This window comes from Onychostruthus taczanowskii, unplaced genomic scaffold (assembly GCF_017590055.1).
Source record: "Onychostruthus taczanowskii isolate IOZ18803 unplaced genomic scaffold, ASM1759005v1 scaffold117, whole genome shotgun sequence".
NCBI lineage: Eukaryota > Metazoa > Chordata > Aves > Passeriformes > Passeridae > Onychostruthus > Onychostruthus taczanowskii.
Genome location: NW_024498318.1, coordinates 253108 through 271454, shown reverse-complemented (window position 1 = coordinate 271454; position 18347 = coordinate 253108). Strand labels below are relative to the sequence as shown.

Genomic DNA, 18347 nt, shown 5'->3' with positions numbered 1-18347 from the left:
CTCCAGAGGGAAGGGCAAAGCTCATCCCCATTCTTTTCTAGAGTCACGAAAATCCAATTCCTCGTTGGAATATCCCAGACATTCATGGACACCACAAGAGAGGCTGAAACCCTGATTCCCAAAATCCTGAATTCTGAAAACCAGGGAAACAAATATTCCCTGGGAAAGCAATGCAGTGATCCCCACCTGAGAGAGTGGAATTCCGTGCTTGGAGTCCATCCAGGGAATTTTATCCATGTCCAGCGGGATGGGAGCCCTAGTTGGGAAATATCCCAATACCAAACCTGGGATCCCAGTCCTTTTCCAACAGGAGCAGAAGGTTTTCCCTCTGGAAAATGACGGAAAAGATCCAGAGAGGATTTTTGGGATGCAGCAGTTCAAGAACTGCTTCCATGGCCACAGGACCATCTCCAAGGGCAACCTGTGGATTGAGGAGATTCCTGCCCTCTGATTGAGGAACTATCCAAGGCTTTTTTGGGATGCAGGAACAAGAGAAGTGTCCAGGAAAAGGACATCAAAATAAAGTGTTCTCTGAAGATTCCAGGGAAAACCTGGAGCCTTTTCCATGGCCTGAAGAGGCTCCAGGAGAGCTGGAATTTGGGATAAAGCCTGCAGGGACAGGACACAGGGAATGGCTCCCACTGGCAAAGGGGAGATTGGGCTGGGATCTTGGCAAGGAATTCCTGGCTGGGAGGGTGGGCAGGGGCTGGGCTGGAATTCCCAGAGCAGCTGTGGCTGCCCCTGCATCCCTGGCAGTGCCCAAGGCCAGGTTGGACACTGGGGCTTGGATCCACCTGGAACAGTGGGAGGTGTCCCTGCCATGGATGGGATGGGATTTAAGTTCCCTTCCCATCCAAACCACTCTGGAATTCCATGATTCCATGAAAGATTTTTCCGTCCTGCAGTTCCCCCTCAGAACATTCATGGGAAATATCCCATTCCTGTCTCTTTAAATCCTGGTCCCATCTGTAGCCATAATCATGGAATTTGTTCTCCTCCAGCAAATTTCTGCCTGCCCAGGTTAAACAGGAATCAGGATTTTTCCAAGATCTCTCTGAGCACTCCGTTCCCTGGCCCCATCCAGAATTCCACATTTTTTCTATTTGTTTTTGAAATCAGGAGAAACCTAATTCGCTAATAATAATTTTTAAAAATTATAATAAAAGCTGAAACAAACAAACAAACAACAAGACCCAGTGGGAAATCTCAAGTCCTCCTTTGCCAGGTCGGTTTTGGGAGGGAAAAAGGAATTTTCCTGGGATGGAGCCGTTCCCTTCCACATCTGGGATGCATCCATCCCTACAGCTCCTCTGCTGGAGCACCTCTGATCTCTGCGGCTTCCCAGGCACCTTTCCCAGCTATTTTAGGAGGGAATGTTTTGCCCAGCAGCCCCATAGAGCCTTTCTGGGAAAAGGAGGGAATAACTCAGGCCTTTGGATGGATGGAAAAGCAAAGGCAGAGCTCAGGATGCATGGAATCATGGAATGGTTTGGGTGGGAAGGGACCTTAAAGACCTTCTAATTCCAATGGGATGTGCAGGGACACCTCCCACTGTCCCAGGTGGATTCAGCCTTGCCTTGGGATGCTGCCAGGGATCCAGGGCAGCCACAGCTGCTCTGGGAATTCCAGCCCAGCCCCTGCCCACCCTCCCAGCCAGGAATTCCTTGCCAAGATCCAAGCCCAATCTCCCCTTTGCCAGTGGGAGCCATTCCCTGTGTGTTGTCCCTGCAGGCCTTGTCCCCAGTCCCTCTGCAGCTCTCCTGGAGCCCCTTCAGGGACTCTGAACATTCCCTGGATTTTTCCCTTCTCCAGGGAAACATTCCCAGCCTGGCTCCAGAGCAGAGGGGCTCCAGAATCCCAGAATGGTTTGGGTGGGAAGGGACCTTAAATCCCATCACATTTCCACCCCACCTCCCACTATCCCAGGTTTATCCAAGCCTTATCCAACCTTGGGTGGTTGTTCCCCCAGTGGAAATCCAAGGAAAACATGGACACTGCAGTCCCATGGAAATCCCAGCTCCGATGTGGGCGTGAGCTCCTCAGAATGCTGCATCCAGACCTGGCAGGGGCCATCCCTGCTCCTGGCAGGAAAAAATCTCAAATTCCCAACATCCACACCAACCTGCTGCTGGCAAATCCCAGAGGAGCCGCTCCAGAGCTGGTGGAGTTCAGGACAACATTCCTGGGTAACTCCGAGGTTAGGGTTTTGTTTACCTACTCTTAGCTCCATCTCCGAAAAACATTTCCTGGAATTTGGAGGGAATTCTGCTCAGCTGTCCCTGTGGTCGGTCAGAAAACAGCAATTCCAGGGCTTCCTTAAAGCCAGAAAGGAAATCCATGGAGGAAAAGTGAGGAATGACGGTTTTGTTCCCTGCTCCCAATCCCACTTCCTCAGGTAAGGGAAAGGTTAAATTTCCTCTTTGTGGCTGGAAAATCCCAGGGTGGTGTGGGAATTTGAATTCCACATCTTCAGAGCCAACTTTGGTACCAGGATGGGCCATTCCAAGGAGGAATTTCACAGGTGTGAGGGAGCAGCTCAGGGAATTTCCATGCAGGCCAATGGGAGGTTAGGCCTGGGTTTAGGCTGGGCTTAGATCCCACTCCAGCCCAGCCTGAATAGGTAGGAAAGCTGGGAATAAAAAAGGAATGCACTCCACTCGGAATTCTGTGAGGAAATAAAGCTCCTTTCATTTTTCCAGGAGCAGGAACCATTAACCATGAGGACAGGAGGGACTGGGATCAGATCCCATGTGGGATCCAACTGGAAACAACTGGACAAGGCCTGCAGGGACAGGACACAGGGAATGGCTGCCACTGGCAAAGGGGAGATTGGGCTGGGATCTTGGCAAGGAATTCCTGGCTGGGAGGGTGGGCAGGGGCTGGGCTGGAATTCCCAGAGCAGCTGTGGCTGCCCCTGCATCCCTGGCAGTGCCCAAGGCCAGGTTGGAGACTGGAGTTTGGATCCACCTGGGATAGAGGGAGCTGTCCCTGGCTGGAACTGGCTGAGCTTTAAATCCATCCCATCCCAAACTTTCCCAGGATTCTGTGAAAACAGGGCTATGTTTGCCCCCCCCACGGCTGCCTCCAGTTTTGCCTTGTGCAGCTGCTCCGAGAGGAAAATTCCGGATCTGTTTCATGCCAGAGGCAGCGGAGAAGCCACAATTCCATCCTTCCCCAGCCTCACCTGGCTGAGCCTCCCAAGGGCCTGGAGAGCCTCCTGGAAAAACCACTTGGGAATTAATTCTGTGCACTAACGAGCTGACCTTTATTCGGCAACAATTCCTGGGCTAATTGCGCTCATTCCCTCTTCCCGAGGCATTGACAAACACGTCAAAGGAGCCGCTTTTCCTGTGGATCAAGAGGGAAAATGGGAAGAAACCTCCAATCAAGGACTTTTCATCCAAGCTCGGGGCAGGATGCCTCCGCTCCGTGGGTGTTTTTCAAGGGCTCTTCCATGCCCTGGATGGATTTGCATCCCATTTTCATGGGGAAAAAAAGCAAGTCCCGGAAAATTTCAACAGGCTCCGAGCACCTGTGAGTCCCTGAGAGCTTTTTTGTGCTCCATGGATTTATTTCTAGCCAACGGAACGAGGGCGGCTCGTTGAAATCCGCTCCGAGTGTTTCTCACTGCAAAGTTTTCCCTTCTCGCTTCCCAGGGATGGATCTGGATTTTTGGGATAGGATGATGCTGAGAATGCTGCCCCGTGGGGAGCTTTTCCCTGCCAATCCCGGGATGGGATGGGATGGGATGGGATGGGATGGGATGGACAGGTCCTGCTTCGGGGTGTGCACACAGCTCCAGCTCGATGTGGGAATTCTGGGATTCCCTGGATGTGCTGCTTCCTTTTGGGAGTTCAGCTGCTGAGGGAGAATTTTCTGTATCTGTCAGAAAATCATGGAATGCTTTGGGTTGGGAAGGGGCTTTAAATCCCATCCCATTCCACCCAATCCATGTGCAGGGACACCTCCCACTATCCCAGGGTGCTCCAAACCCCATCCAACCTGGCCTTGAACACTTCCAGGGATAAGACATCCACAACTTCTCTGGGAATGATCCACCATGGATCCCCCCAAAAAAATATTTTCCCCAAAACCCCTTCCCCGCTTCCCGCCATTCCAAACCCAAACCTTACCCAAGAAAACAGGGATTCAAAATATTCCAACATCTCCATCCCTTCCACGTGGCAACGGGATATGAGACAAACAGAAGCCAGACTGGGAAAAACCAGGAAAACAAGGGAGGAATGTAGATTTTAGGGAAAACAAATGTTATTTGTTTACCTTCCCCGCCAATAAAATTCCCAACATGGAAATAATGAAGGGAGCTGGGAAATGAAATCGCTTGGAATCACCGAGCTCATAAAAAATTATGAGCCCAGAAACAGAAGGATTGGAAGGGGGGAAAATGGTGGAAAAACCAGAGGAGTTCTTGTCTTCAGCCGGATTTTTTATTTGGGAATTAATGGGGGTCGCGTCAGGGCATGGAAATCCCATAAAGCAGAGCAGAGACGGGAAAACTCTTCCTGAGGAAGAAGTGGAGCTGGATTGGGGACAAAAAACCAGGAAAAGATTGTTGGGAAAGCTGAGGTTCCAATTTTTTTTTTTTTCTAAAAACCCCCTGGAATTCCAGAGAGGAGCTGGGATAGAAAGAGGTCCTGGATTTTTAAATCCAAATCTGGCAGGAACAGATGGAGCCTGACCATGGCTAAAAATAACGTTTTGTTCCACACGGATTTTGTACCGCAGATTCTGAGTTTTCCTAAGGATTGCAAGACTCCTCTCCATCCTTCCAAGTGATTTTGGGATGAAATCTGGATTTTTCCAGTGGAATTCCCACACTTGGAAGTGCAGGAATGAGGATTGGGTGCTGTAAGGAATTCCCTTTTCAGGCCCTAACATGGGACGTGGATCCAGAACTCCTGGAGGGAAAGCTGGAAAAGGTGGATAATCCTTTGATTTCCAACATTTCTGCCTAATTTTTTGTTGGGATTCTTGGGGAGCTTTTTGTTTGGGACTTTTTCTTCCATGCAGGAATGCGAAGAGCCCAAATCCATCCCAAGCTCCATCAGCACTCCCAAAAAACCTTTTCCAGAGCCCAGCTTTTCCCAAGGCTCCTCATGGATATTTTAGGACCAAAGATCAGGATTTGGAATGGCTGTCCAGAGACTGCCCCCAGTTATTTTTAGGAGCGGGAAGATCAGAGGGGTGGAGCAGTTCTGCATTCCAGCAGTGGGAAGCCATTCCCAATTTTCCTGTCCCTCACTGGTTACAATCCCATAAATCAGCTCTTTTCCCATAAAGCTGCACATTCCACCTGAATCCAGACACAAAGATCCTTTCCCACTCTGGATCATATCCCGCCTTGCCAAAAATCTGCTTTTGGGTACCCCTTTCCCAGTTTTTACACAAGGAAGCCCCCTGGACTTCCAGGGGATTTACCTGGTCAAATTTCTGACGTAGTTAAATAAATCCCATCCTGGATTTTTTCCCCAGAGCATAGGGCTCCATCAGCAGCCCCTGCAATGCCATTTTTCCAAGGAAAAATCCTGGATTTCATCCCACTCCCAGAATTCAAGGTCACTTTAAGTGGCTTCCAGCAAAAACCAGGAATGGGAGAGGCAGATTTTCAATCCCTTTGGGAATAACCCAGCTCAGGGTTATCTCCTGCCAGAATTTCTCCCCTTCCCTGCTCCAACGAGCACAGAATTCCCTCCTTTCCCTCCCTCTGGAAGAGTGGCTCAGTCTCCTTTTCCACTTCTATTTTTAAGCCTCCCAAGACCAAGGAATAAAATCCCAGCTGGAAAACCGGGAGAGAAGGAGCCAAGCAGGCTTTGGGCTCCAATTTAGGCAGGAAAAACCCCTTGGAAATTGATTCCAGACCCAGAGCGACCGGGATGAGGGAACAGCTGCCACCACCCCGGCTCCGAGTGCATCCAGATGTGCCACCACCCCCCTTCCCTCACACTTCCCACCGTCCCTGTGTTCCCAGAGCCAGAAAAAAACTGGGAATAGCCGTGCTGACAGGATGGATGGGTTGCTGCTGCTTCCTGGCCTCTGCAGAAGTGATATTTTTGGGAGTCGGGAATGTCCTGACGGCTCGGGGTTGTGATGTCACCGTCAGCTGATGGACCCAGGAGTTCAGGAGGCCAGGTTGGAAAAGGCTTGGAGCAATGTGGGATAGTGGAAGGTGTCCCATGGAATGGGATGGGATTTATGGTCCCTTCCCACCCAAGCCAGTCTGGGATTTTAGGATTCTTTAGTTTTCCCAAATTTCCCTGCAGACAGTGCTGAATGACCCTGGGAAGCCACTTTGGATCACATCCCCCTGTTCGCTCTGGGAGCACCTGAAGCCCCTTCCAGGTGTGGAATTCTGCACCTGGGAGAGCTCCGACTTGGAATTCTGGAATGGTTTTGATGGGAAGGGACTTTAAATCCCAGAGATCTGACCTTATCCATGGGCAGGGACACCTCCCACTATCCCAGGTGGATCCAAGCCCCAATGTCCAGCCTGGCCTTGGGCACTGCCAGGGATCCAGGGGCAGCCACAGCTGCTCTGGAAATTCCAGCCCAGCCCCTGCCCACCCTCCCAGCCAGGAATTCCTTGCCAAGATCCCAGCCCAATCTCCCCTTTGCCAGTGGCAGCCATTCCCTGTGTAACTGGGATGGTGGGGTAGGGAGAGGAAAGTGCTCCAGAGAGGCCTGGGTTTAACACATTCCCAGTGTCCAAGGACGGGCAGTGGGAGAACAATTCCCTGAAGCTGGAGCAATAAAAGGTTACGAGCTCAACCTTCCCACCTGGCCAGGAGAGATCCTTTGATGTTAATCCATGCATTTCCATAAACAGTTATTGGAAAAGCAGCTGCCAGTTTGCTCTCACTCTGTGGGGTGTGGAAAAGCGGAGCTATCCCAATTCCCGGCTGCTGGTGGGATCCTTGGAGCAGACAAATGCTGGATTTGGTCCACTGGAGAACCACCTGATCCAAGAGATTGGTTTGGGAATGTGCTGGGATCTGCACAGTGAATGAGGTAGCTCCAAATCCCATCCAGCCTGGCCTTGGGCACTGCCAGGGATCCAGGGGCAGCCACAGCAAATCTGGGAATTCCAGCCCAGCCCCTGCCTCCCCTCCCAGCCAGGAATTCCTTGCCAAGATCCCAGCCCAATCTCCCCTTTGCCAGTGGCAGCCATTCCCTGTGTGCTGTCCCTGCAGGCCTTGTCCCCAGTCCCTCTGCAGCTCTCCTGGAGCCCCTTCAGGGACTCTGAGCATTCCCTGGATTTTTCCCTTCTCCAGGTGAACATTCCCAGCTCTCCCAGCCTGGCTCCAGACCAGAGGGGCTACTGGAATGGTTTGGGTGGGAAGGGAATCCTGGAATGTTTTGGGTGGGAAGGGACTTGAAATCCCATCCCATTCCCACCTCATCCATGTTCAGGGACACCTCCCACTGTCCCAGATGGATCCAAGCCCTAGTATCCAACCTGGCCTTGGATGCTGCCAGGGATGAGACTTCCACAACTTCTCCAGGAATTCCATCCCAGCCCTTCACTCACCTGACAGCCAATAATTCCTTCCTAAATGATGAACTTGGAACCATTTTTGTTCATTCCATCCCGTTTCTCCCCGTTTTGATGTCTCCCCAGTAGCACCTCTGGAAAAAGGATCCGCATCCCTATTCCCAGGCAATCCATTCCAGGAAAATTCAGAACCACACCTCCCTGTACAAATTCTGGCTATTCCAATCCCGGAATTCTGGATTCTCCATTACCTCTGGCTGATGAAGATGCCGATATTTCTAAACGGGTTTTTCCATGCCTGGGATGTTGGAGCAGGGAATCCATGTTTGATATTCCAGTGCTTTTTTCCATCCCGCATCCCATTATCCATTTTTATTCTTTTTTCAACATCCATTTCTCAGCTCCCTGGATATAAAAATAAACAGCTGGAATCCAAGCCCATTCCCAAAAAGTGGCATTTAATGGACTCCAGAGCTCCAGCTGCTTGCCGGCACTTTAATGGGAAGCAGAACTCTTGGAATTAGCCAGCCTGGAATGTCTCATCTACCCACTGGCACACCAGGAATGGAATTCCTGCTCCAGACCCTCTCCAGCCTCAGCTTCTTCTTGGCACAGGGAGGACTTGGACACAAAGGTATGGAATTTTTCCATGGAGCCCACAAGCTGTCCAAGGAGAACTTTCCCAGTGATGAGGAGAGGATGGAAAATTGTCCTCACCAGTGGAGTTCTGAACCATCGGAATTTGGGATTTGGTTCTGCATGGACTTGCAACTCGCCATCCCTGGAAGTGTCCAAGGCCAGGCTGGAATGGGCTTGGAGCATCCTGGGATAGTGGGAAGTGTCCCTGCCCATAGAATGGGATGAGCTTTAAGGTCCTTTCCTTGAACCATTCCATGATTCCATGATCCTGTGACTTGGGAAGATGAAGGATCATGGAAAAATTCCAACCTTGAGGCAAGGTCAAGGCCCAACCCCACCTTGGCTGCTGATCCCACTGGAATAAAATCCAGGATGCATCCACAGCCTTTTCCTCTCTATTTTACCCCAATTTTTGGTTTTCCTGCTTGGCCAGGATTTATTGCCGGCTGTTTTCTGGTTGCAGATGGGTTAAACAAGCCTGGGAATTCCAATCTCATCCCACAGGGAGTCTCCCTTCTCCAAGATATCCCTGCTCTGTTCCCTGTCTTTTTTACAGATTTTTCCATGTCCAACTCCCTCCCATCCAGTTCTGTAGGAAGGCTGGAATTTCCCAAAATTAAATATTCAGGACAAATCCCTGTTTTGTGCTAATTCCTGGTTGGTATGAAGGTGGGAGAGGTAAGAAAGAGGCAATGATCCTCTCCAAGTTCATTTTTTAGGACTGAGTTGAGAATCTTAAAATTAAAATTTAAAATTAAAATTAATTTTAATTTATTTAAATTAATTAATTCATACGAAATGGATTAATAATTAATTCATTTATTAAAGTCTTCAACATTTCCGGGATTTCTGGAGTTCAGAACATGAGGGAGATGATCCCAGATATCTCCATCGCCCACAAAATTTGGGATTTCTGGTATTCCTTAAAAAAAATGGTGTTGGAACTGAAGGAAAGTTCCATTATCCTATGGGAATAGGAGTATTTTTAGGTTTTTATCTTTCAAAGGAAATAATGGAATTCCCAATCCCTGATTATTCAGATAACTGGAAAATAGAAATAAAATCCAACCTGCATTTATGTTATTGTCCTGTTTGTTTTCCCTCGGATTGCATAATTTCTTAAAAAAACCAGGAATGATTTGGAGGCGCCTGGCTCCGATTTCTCCCAGTCCCTGGGGTGAACAGAGGGATGAGCTTTTCCCGGCATTCCAGCACGGAGAACTCCAAACCTCTGCAATGATCTCCCTGTCCCTCTTTGGAGTTGCTGGGAAGCTCCAAGGCCATTCCCACCCTTTGGAGGTGACTCATCCCAATTGTTCCCTGTTTTCCATGGAGGGAGACAATGAATCCAGGCTTTGTTTTCCAGCCACGGATTTGCCAACGGATGATTCTTCCCACTGTTTTCATTGGCAAAGAGGAATTGTAAACCTCTGGTGTATCCTGGGGTTTATTTTTCCCACTTTTCCATATCCACCAAATCCTATTTTTCTTTTTTGGCTTGGGACAGAAGCAGAACCTTTGGAATCTGCTCCAAAGGGTGAGAAAAACAGGGATGAAGAGGTTCCTTCCTCCTCCACTGGCCCCAGGAATTCCATCCAGTTAAAGTGCCCTGGCTCCATGATTTTCATAAACATGGGATTAGGCTGTTTCCAGGGAAAACCTCCAGGAGATCCCAGCACTGAGGTGGGAGAATGGATGAATTTCATTCCCATGAGTTCTGGTAAGAAGGAAAAAGAGGGGAAAATAGGCTGGGTTTGGGAGAGCTGCCACTTCCTGAATTTGTGAGGCTGTAATTTCCAACACTTCCTGGGATGCTGGACTTGGATGGGGCCTGGATACAAATCACAAGTGAAAAAGGTGAAGAGGATGGAAGGAAAAGTGGGAAAAGACAAAAAAAGAAGGGAAAGCAAAGGGAAACAGCACTGGGAGAGGTTTGGATTGGATATCAGGAAGAATTCCTTCATGGAAAAGGTTGCCAAGTGTGGAAATTCCTGATGTTCAACCCATGGGACAAGGAATGCTGGCAGGGATGGAGCAGCCAAGGGCCAGGGAGTCTCCCTAGAATCATCCCAAATGCCAAAGAGGGGCACTCAGGGAATCCTAAAAGTTGGGAAAGATATCCAAATCCAAAATCCAACCTCCAAAATCCTGTTTTCCAGGGAGGTTTGGATTCCCCACTCCTGGAAGTGTCCAAGGACGAGGCTTGGAGCAGCCTGGGATAGGGGAAGGTTCTGGATGGGCTCTAAGGTCCATTCCCTCCCAAACCATTCCACAATTTCCACAATTCAACCCAATGTCCCAAATATCCACCAAAACGTTCCCAAAAGTCAGAATTCCATGGCCTGAAATGGCCTGAAGATGAAGGATCGTGGATCCCATGAAACTGAAAGAGCTTCAAGGTCCCTTCCTGGAACCATTCCATGATTCCATGATTCTGGGAAAGCTTGGGAAGATGAAGGATCATGGAAAATGTTTCAACCTTGAGGGAAAATCCAGGCCCACTCCAACCTCAGCTGCTGGAATAAAACCCTGGATGCATCCCGAGCCTTTTCCTCTCTTTTTTTATAGGGGATAAAAATACCCAGCATATTTCAGGGATTGGTTCTTTGGGAAGGCTCGAATGGGAATGGAAAAAGCAGACGGGACAAATTCAACTCATTTTCCTCTGGAAGCGGATTCCGGATGGAGCCAAACGTGGAGCAGTTTCACGGCTCATTTCTTGGGAGTCTCCTGCAGATCCCCACAAATCATCCCTCAGTCCTGGGGTTTGGGCTTTTCTGGGATGAATCCTGACTGCAGCTGTCCCACAACACAGAGTTATCCATACAAAAAGCCAATTTCAGGAATTTTGAGTTATCAATCCGCCTAAAAATTCATCACCACCTTTTCCACGATTGCGTTTTCCAGGGGGGAAGTTCCAGCACCAGGAATCACCATCCTGGGAAAGCCTGAAGGGTTCAGGCCTCAAGGCAAGGCTGAAATGAGTTGTGTTGCTCAAATCCAGGGAAATCTCCAGCTTCCCATTGGAAAATGCACGGATTTGGGAGCCAGGAGGCCACTACAGTTTCTTTTAGGGAGCATCCCATTGGATCAGTGCTCCTATTGGACCCCAGGAATGAGCAGAACATACAGCAGGCCCTGTCCACAGGGGTTAAACCAACAAATTCAGCTGCCAACAGCTCCCAAAAAAAAATTTATGGAAGTGCCTTGACTTGGATCCCATTTCTCATCCCACTCTCCCTGCACCACCTCCCTCTTTTCCAACTGCTCCGGCAAAATCCGTGTTTGAGGGTGGAAAATGCTCCCTTCAGAGCGGGTAAAACCAGGCACTGCCTGGAAAATTGTTCTTACTGGGGAGCAAAATCCATCCAGCTCATTCCTGGGATTTTTTGGGATAGATGCTGGAGATTTAGGGAATTCAACCCTGGTGTGGGATGGAAGTTTTCCAGCTCCTCCAGCTCCCAGAGGGAATGGGAACAGAACAGGGGTGTAATGTCCAGATGGCTCCAAAGGCATCCCCACATTTTGGAATTCCAGGTTGGAATTACTCCCGGCATCAGGCCGAGGAAATCCGCAATCAGGGAAGCACTTGAGCAGAGGAACTTTTGGCAATTAACTTCCATGCATGGGCAGGAAATCCTGGAATCACAGAATGGGTTGGGATGGCAAGGATTTTAGGATCATCCCATTCCCACCCCACCCATGGGCAGGGACACCTCCCACTGTCCCAGGTGGATCCAGCCTGGCCTTAGGCACTGCCAGGGATCCAGGGGCAGCCACAGCTGCTCTGGGAATTCCAGCCCAGCCCCTGCCCACCCTCCCAGCCAGGAATTCCTTGCCAAGATCCCAGCCCAATCTCCCCTTTGCCAGTGGGAGCCATTCCCTGTGTCCTGTCCCTGCAGGCCTTGTCCCCAGTCCCTCTGCAGCTCTTCTGGAGCCCCTTCAGGGACTCTGAGCATTCCCTGGATCCGTCCCTTCTACGCAGCCCCAATTTTCCCATTCCCACTCCCAAGACGAGCCCCAATTCCTTCCCCACAATCAAAACACTGGGAACGGGAATGTTTCTGAGCATTTCTTTGGGAATCACAGTGCTTTGGGCATTATTGCAGATAAGGCAGGCACAGGTGATCCAGAACAAATTCCAGCCAATTCCCTGCATAACTGGAAGCCACAGGGAATTCTTTCCACAGAGCCCACCTGGATTTGGAGGAGACACAACCAGACCTGGAACTGGATGTCACTGTTCAGGGAAAAAAAATGGGATTGACTTGGTTTTTCCAGATGCTCCAAGCTGATTTTACCCACCAGAATCCCACAGGATCCTCTTGGCATGAAACCTGGACTGGGAGCATGGATTTCCTTCTGGAAATCCGTTTTTATGGAACTAGATGCCCTCGGTCCTTCTCTCCCATTGCTGCTGACCCAGGCTTGCCAGAGGAATTCTGGGAATAAAATAGGATTTCCCACTGGAAGTGTTCTTGAGTGAATCCCAAACTTGCAAGCCCATCCCATTCCAGGCATTCCACAATCCCAGGTGGCTCCAATCCTTATCCAAGCTGGCCTTGGATGTTCCAAAGGACACCCATGGATGGATTTTGATTCCTTGTCTTTCTGGGATAGACGGCAGTGTTCCTGATGGGATGGGGGATGCGCACCCCACATTTGGCATTCCAACATGGATCACACATCCATTTGGGGCTCTTGGCTCCAAGATTTTTGGGTTGGGATCAGGGGGAATTACAACAGGATGGGAAATCCCAGAATCCCCGCAAATCCAAGAGATATTGGACCTGAATTCCCACTGTGGATTCCAGGAGAGCACTCAGGGAATTCCAGACTCCCTCTGACACAGTTGGATACTGGTGGGAAAGGAACAGGGACCAACATTCCCATAAAACCCAAACTCCCAATCCCAGCAAGGGCCAAACAGAAGCAACTTTTGTCCTTGGCTCCTCAGATCCTTTGGGATAATAAAACCTCTGGAAAATTGGAGCGAATCCTGGTGGTTTGATGGTGGCTATAAACAGGGATGGGGGTGGAAATGGCATTGGGAGGCTTTTAGGGAAAAACCGAAGGAAAATTAAGCATTTAATGATGGAAAATGAAACCTCCGCCCTGGGATGTGCAAATCCGGAGCCGATTGCTCCGCTCCAACTTTTGGGAAGGGGCCATAGATCAGCCAAAGCTCAGCAGCAGGGATGGGGTTATAAATCCCTATAAATCCCTATAAATCCCAAAGCTGTGCGTTTTCCATGTGGAAAACACAGAAAAAGGAGCTGCCCTGTGCATTCTGGGAGATGTTCCAATGAGAATCCTGGGATTTGATCCCACATGGATTACATCCCCATCCAACAAAGCAATTGGGCTGTTATCCCGATTTTTTAAGCACAGGCTTAAAATCCAGGCCAGAGCAGGGCAGGAGCTGCCATCAGCGGTTTTTCACGGGAAACTGATCCCTTGGGATCACTTTTCCCAGCTCCTCACTCGTTTGCAGCAGACACAGCTCCAAAGAAAACATGGAATCAAGGATAAATCTCATCATGCTGAAGGGAGGACAGGAAGATCCCAAATCAGCAAAGGTGCCAGAGCAGCCGGATATTAATGGGATTCTTCTGGTGGGAGAATGGGAGAAGATTCCTTGCAGGACGAGAATTTGAGGATTAACATCCTCCTAACACTGGAAAACCCTGGGAATCATGGAATTATGGAACCATCCATAATTAGGTGAGAAAGACCTCTGAGCTCAAGTCCAACCCTGCCAAGGTCACAAATCCCCAGGTGCCACATCCCACGGGATCATCCCGCTCCAGGGACAAGAGGAGGGAACAGCAAAAGCGGGAATGTCCCAGCACTCCCATCAGATCCACAGGAGGCTGAGCAGGTTGTGGATCATGGATTTGTTTGGAAAACAAATCCCACCCCGGGACAGGTTTTTAGCTCCATTAATGCCTGGCAGCAGCGAGTATGGGTTGGGATGTTTTCCATAGGAATCTTTGGGAATACAAGGGAAAATGGCTGATTTCAAAGGAATATCAGTGAGGCTCAGCCTGGAGAAAAGGAGGATCAGGAGGGACCTTACATCTCTGCACAATTCCCTGCAGATTTGGAGCCAGGTGGGAGTTGGGATCTGATCCCAGGGAAAAACAGGAAAAGAGGGAACGGCCTCAGGTTGTCTCAGGAGAGGCTCCAGTTGGACATCAGCAGGAATTTCCTCATGGAAAGGGTGGTCAGGCCTTGGAAGTGCCCATGGAGCTTTGGAGTCCCCATCCCTGGAGGTTTCCAAGGAATTCATGGATGTGGCACTCAGTGGGGATTGGGCACAGTTTGGAGTGGATGATCCCAAAGGTCTTTTCCAACCTCAGGGATTCTGGGATTCTGCAAATACTGACACTAAAAAGACCAAGAATTCCCAAAAAAAGTGGCTGGGAGACAGCGGGAGAGGACGAAATCAAAGCCCAGCTGCTCCTGGGATTCCTCTCCCAGCTGGAATGGGAGACCTGTGGGATTGTGGAACAGCTCCAAGGGAAAACCAGCTCCAGAATTCCATGATGGAATGCAAAGGCCTCAAAATCCAAGACAAACTGGGATTTTGTGGAGCACCAACTCCAAATCCCAGGTTTTGCACCACAGCCTTTCCCATTCCCGTGAATTCAGCTTTGGGAATGTAACGTGTCATCCCCGGGATTCTGGTTTTCCAACACATTTCCCATAGGTTTACAATACATAAATGGGACAACGCAGGGAAAAGGGAAACTGAGGTTGGATCAGAGAGCGAAAAGTGCTTGGAATCTGTGGGATTTGCACTGGCCAGCAAATCCCAAATCCTGCCCTGAGGAACCTCTTTACATTCCCAACTTCTGAACAGAAAGGTCCTTTCCCTGCTCCCTCCTCAGATTTTCACTGGAATTTGGGATTTACCAACCAGAGCAGCAGGAAAACTCAAACAAAACACAGAAGGCTGGAAAACCAGGAATATTTTGGTGGAGGCTTCGGTTAGGCGACACTTCCCAGGTGGAATTCCAAAGGGAAGTGGAGTCTTTGGCAGCAGCTGGAGGCCTGGATGAGTTTTTTCCTTCTCCACTTCCAAAATTCCTTCCCAAATTCCCAGGCAGGCACTGGAGCAGCTTCAGTTGAAAGGTTTCACCAGTTTCATAGCAGCGTAGTTCTGGAAGAATGAAAAAACATGGGAGTCACGGGGAAAATAAGGAAATCATTGGAAAAATGAGGGAATCACTGGAAGAATAAGGGAGTAATTGGAAAAATGAGGGAATCCTTGGAAGAATAAGGGAACAATGAGGGAATCACTGGAAAAATAAGGGAGTAATTGGAAAAATGAGGGAATCACTGGAAAAAATGAGGGAATGATCAGAAAAATAAGGGAATCATTGAAAGAATTTAACAAGAACCAGGAATCATTCCTGGATTTTGGTTTCTCTTCCCAAATTTTTTAAGAGAAATTCCCACCTCTTCAAACCCTTGGAATAAATTTGGTCCCTCCCTCCACCACCATCCCAGTGTCCAACTGATGGGAAGCATTCCCAGTTTTCTTTGATTTTCCTCTCCTCTGGATCCTGCTGCTCCTTCCCATCCTCTGGGATTCCCACAAATCTCATGGATTCACCACCTAACCCTGGCCCTTTATCCCTACAGCTCCTTTTCCCATGATCCCACAAAATTTGGGACATCACCCGTTCTGCCCCTTGGGAAAGGGGTCCTGGAGCATTCCCAAAGCTGTGCCAGGAATTTTCTGGAATGCAGAGCTTTCCAGCAGGGAGAGGCTCCTCCAGCCCTGCCCCATCCTCATTTATTCCAAGGACAAATCCAGCTGGCAGCTCCATGGAATTTTGACAAAGGCAACCAGGGCAGGCAAAGCTATCCCAGATTTTTTCCCTCTGCATCCCAGAAAATCTTGGGGTCTTTGCACACTAGTGGCAGGAATTGGTGTTGCTGAGGACATGCCAGGAATTACCTTCCCATGTTTTTTTGGGATCTCTACCATTCCTGATATCATGGAATTGTTGAGGTTGGAAAAGAGCCCCAACCTTTGTTCATCATTATCCATGTCCTCAAATGCCACATCCAGATGTTCTTGGAATAATTCCATGGATGTGAACTCCACCACTGCTCCAGGACTGGACACTGCTTTCCATGAGGATTTTCTTTAACACCCAACCTAAAATTCCCTTGGAACAACTTAAGGCTGTTCCCTGGGAGCAGATCCCAAATCCCACCTGGCTCCAAACTTTCAGGGAATTGTGGAGAGACAGAAGGTCCCCCTGATCCCACTTTTCTCTGGAATGAGTCCCTTTCCCTCAGCTTTTCCTGGTGCTCCAGCCCCTTCCCAACTCCATTCCCATGCCTGGACACGCTCCAACCCCTCCAGATTTTTCCCATGTGGATCCCAAACCCAAAAAAGTCCCTGTTTAACCCATTGTGTTCCTCGGCACAGAATTTTCCATCCCCCTGAATCCAGCACCCCTTAGACCTTGGCCAATCCCTGTCCTCTCCCAGCCGCTCCATACCGGGAAGGCGTAGACGAAGATTCCCAGGAAAAGCAGTAGGATGAAGAGGAGGATGGCCAGGATCAGCACCCACTTGTAGCGGCGCCACAGGATGAACTTCAGGGTCTTGTACGGGGACGTGAACCACAGGAAGGAGGTCTCGGGACGCCTGGAGCCAAGGAAAAGGGAGGTCACCTTGGAATTTCATCCTCCTGGATCCCCAATCCCACCCGCCTTGGTGGTCCCAGACCAGCTTTGAAATCCCTCTGGATTCATGGTCCACACCAACCTCCCAGTCCCACTGGATTGGGAATCCAGGCCAGTTTCCCAATCCCCCTGGAATTTGTCAGCTCCTCATCCCGCTGGGGATGTCCCATCAATTTCCACCTTGGTGATTCAGACCAGACTCCCACTCCCAATGGATTCAAGGTCCAGAGCAGCTTCCCAATCCCACTGCTCTCAGGTCTTCCATCTTTCTGCATACATCCCATGAATGTTCTTGGTGGTCCAGACCAGCCTCCCAATCCCTTGGATTCAAGGTCCAGACCAGACTCCAAATCTGCCCGGACTGTCTCAGCTCTTCCATCTTTCTGGACACATCCCACCAATGTCCTCCTTGGTGGTCCAGACTGACCTCCCAATCCCACTGGACTGGTGCTCCAGACCAGCTTCCCAAATCCATAGAACTTGTTCTCCAGACCTCCATCCCACTCCCCACCAGTTCAGAGTGGATGCTAGCCAGGTGCAAACTCAGTTCAGCCCAGTTCCCTGCAGCTGGAAACACAGAATTCCCACTTGGCCCTCAAGAATTACATGCCCTGGTGGCTGCTTTTCCATTTGGGATGTTCTTACTTGGGATCCTCCAGCCTGGGGTTCATGTTTGGCTCATCCCGTCCCATCCCAGCTGGACGCTCCTCATGCTCCTGTTCTGCCACAATTTCCAAAGTCATCTCCAGTTTGCCCTGGATGGGTTAAACAAAAACTTACTTATTATCCCCAAAAACACGGGGAAAGGTGAGGAATGAACATAGGATGGAAAATAGGGATTAGGGAAAGAAAATATTCTTTGAACAGAACCAAACCGCTCCAAACAATGACCATGGGGATCCCAGGATTCCAGAGATCCTTCACCTGTCACTGGAGATATTCCAGGAAATCCTGGATCCCACTTTTACCCAAACTTGGACAACCACAGAATCCCAGAATCACTGAGGCTGGAAAAACCTCTGGGATCAAGCTGTGACCGATCATCACCGAGTGCCACATCCAGTCTTTCCCAATTCCCTGATTCCCGATTTCCTTGGAACCAGCTCAGGGTTTTTTGGTTGAATCACTGAATTCCCTGCCTGGATTCCCTCACCTGCATGGAACAGTCACCAAAACCTGGAACAGGAGCCCAGACACCTTTAAATCTATTGCTGGGACAACTGGAATTTTTTTCCTGGTGTTTAGGACACAAGGTTGTTGGGAATAGTGATACAGAATCAAATGTGGTGGCACATTCCAAAAACCAGGGTGAAAATCCCACAAAACCGATCGTTCCTCTGCACAGTGCCGGAAAACTTCCAGCCAACCACAGATGGTCTGGCTGGACCCACAAAATTTCCAGTTGCAAATGGAATTTCTTGTCCTGGCTTGAACTGAATGAAGATTTCAGGGAATTCCGGAATGGTTTGGATTGGGCAGGAATTTAAAGC

At 49.5% G+C, this 18347-nt stretch overlaps 1 protein-coding gene across 8 annotated transcripts in view; it reads right to left on the bottom strand.

The window, feature by feature from the left end:
- Nucleotides 1-12208: 12208 nt before the first annotated feature.
- The window catches only part of DYSF (dysferlin), a 71579-nt gene continuing 65440 nt past the window's right edge, over nucleotides 12209-18347 (bottom strand). For all 8 annotated transcript variants that reach the window (XM_041427576.1, XM_041427580.1, XM_041427578.1 and 5 more), the window contains 3 exons: nucleotides 17503-17612; nucleotides 16672-16819; nucleotides 12209-15314 (listed from right to left, as the gene is read on the bottom strand). In XM_041427576.1, the coding sequence (XP_041283510.1) occupies nucleotides 15276-15314; nucleotides 16672-16819; nucleotides 17503-17612 (297 nt within the window). In that variant the 3' untranslated portion in view covers nucleotides 12209-15275. The remainder of the gene's footprint in view (nucleotides 15315-16671; nucleotides 16820-17502; nucleotides 17613-18347) is intronic.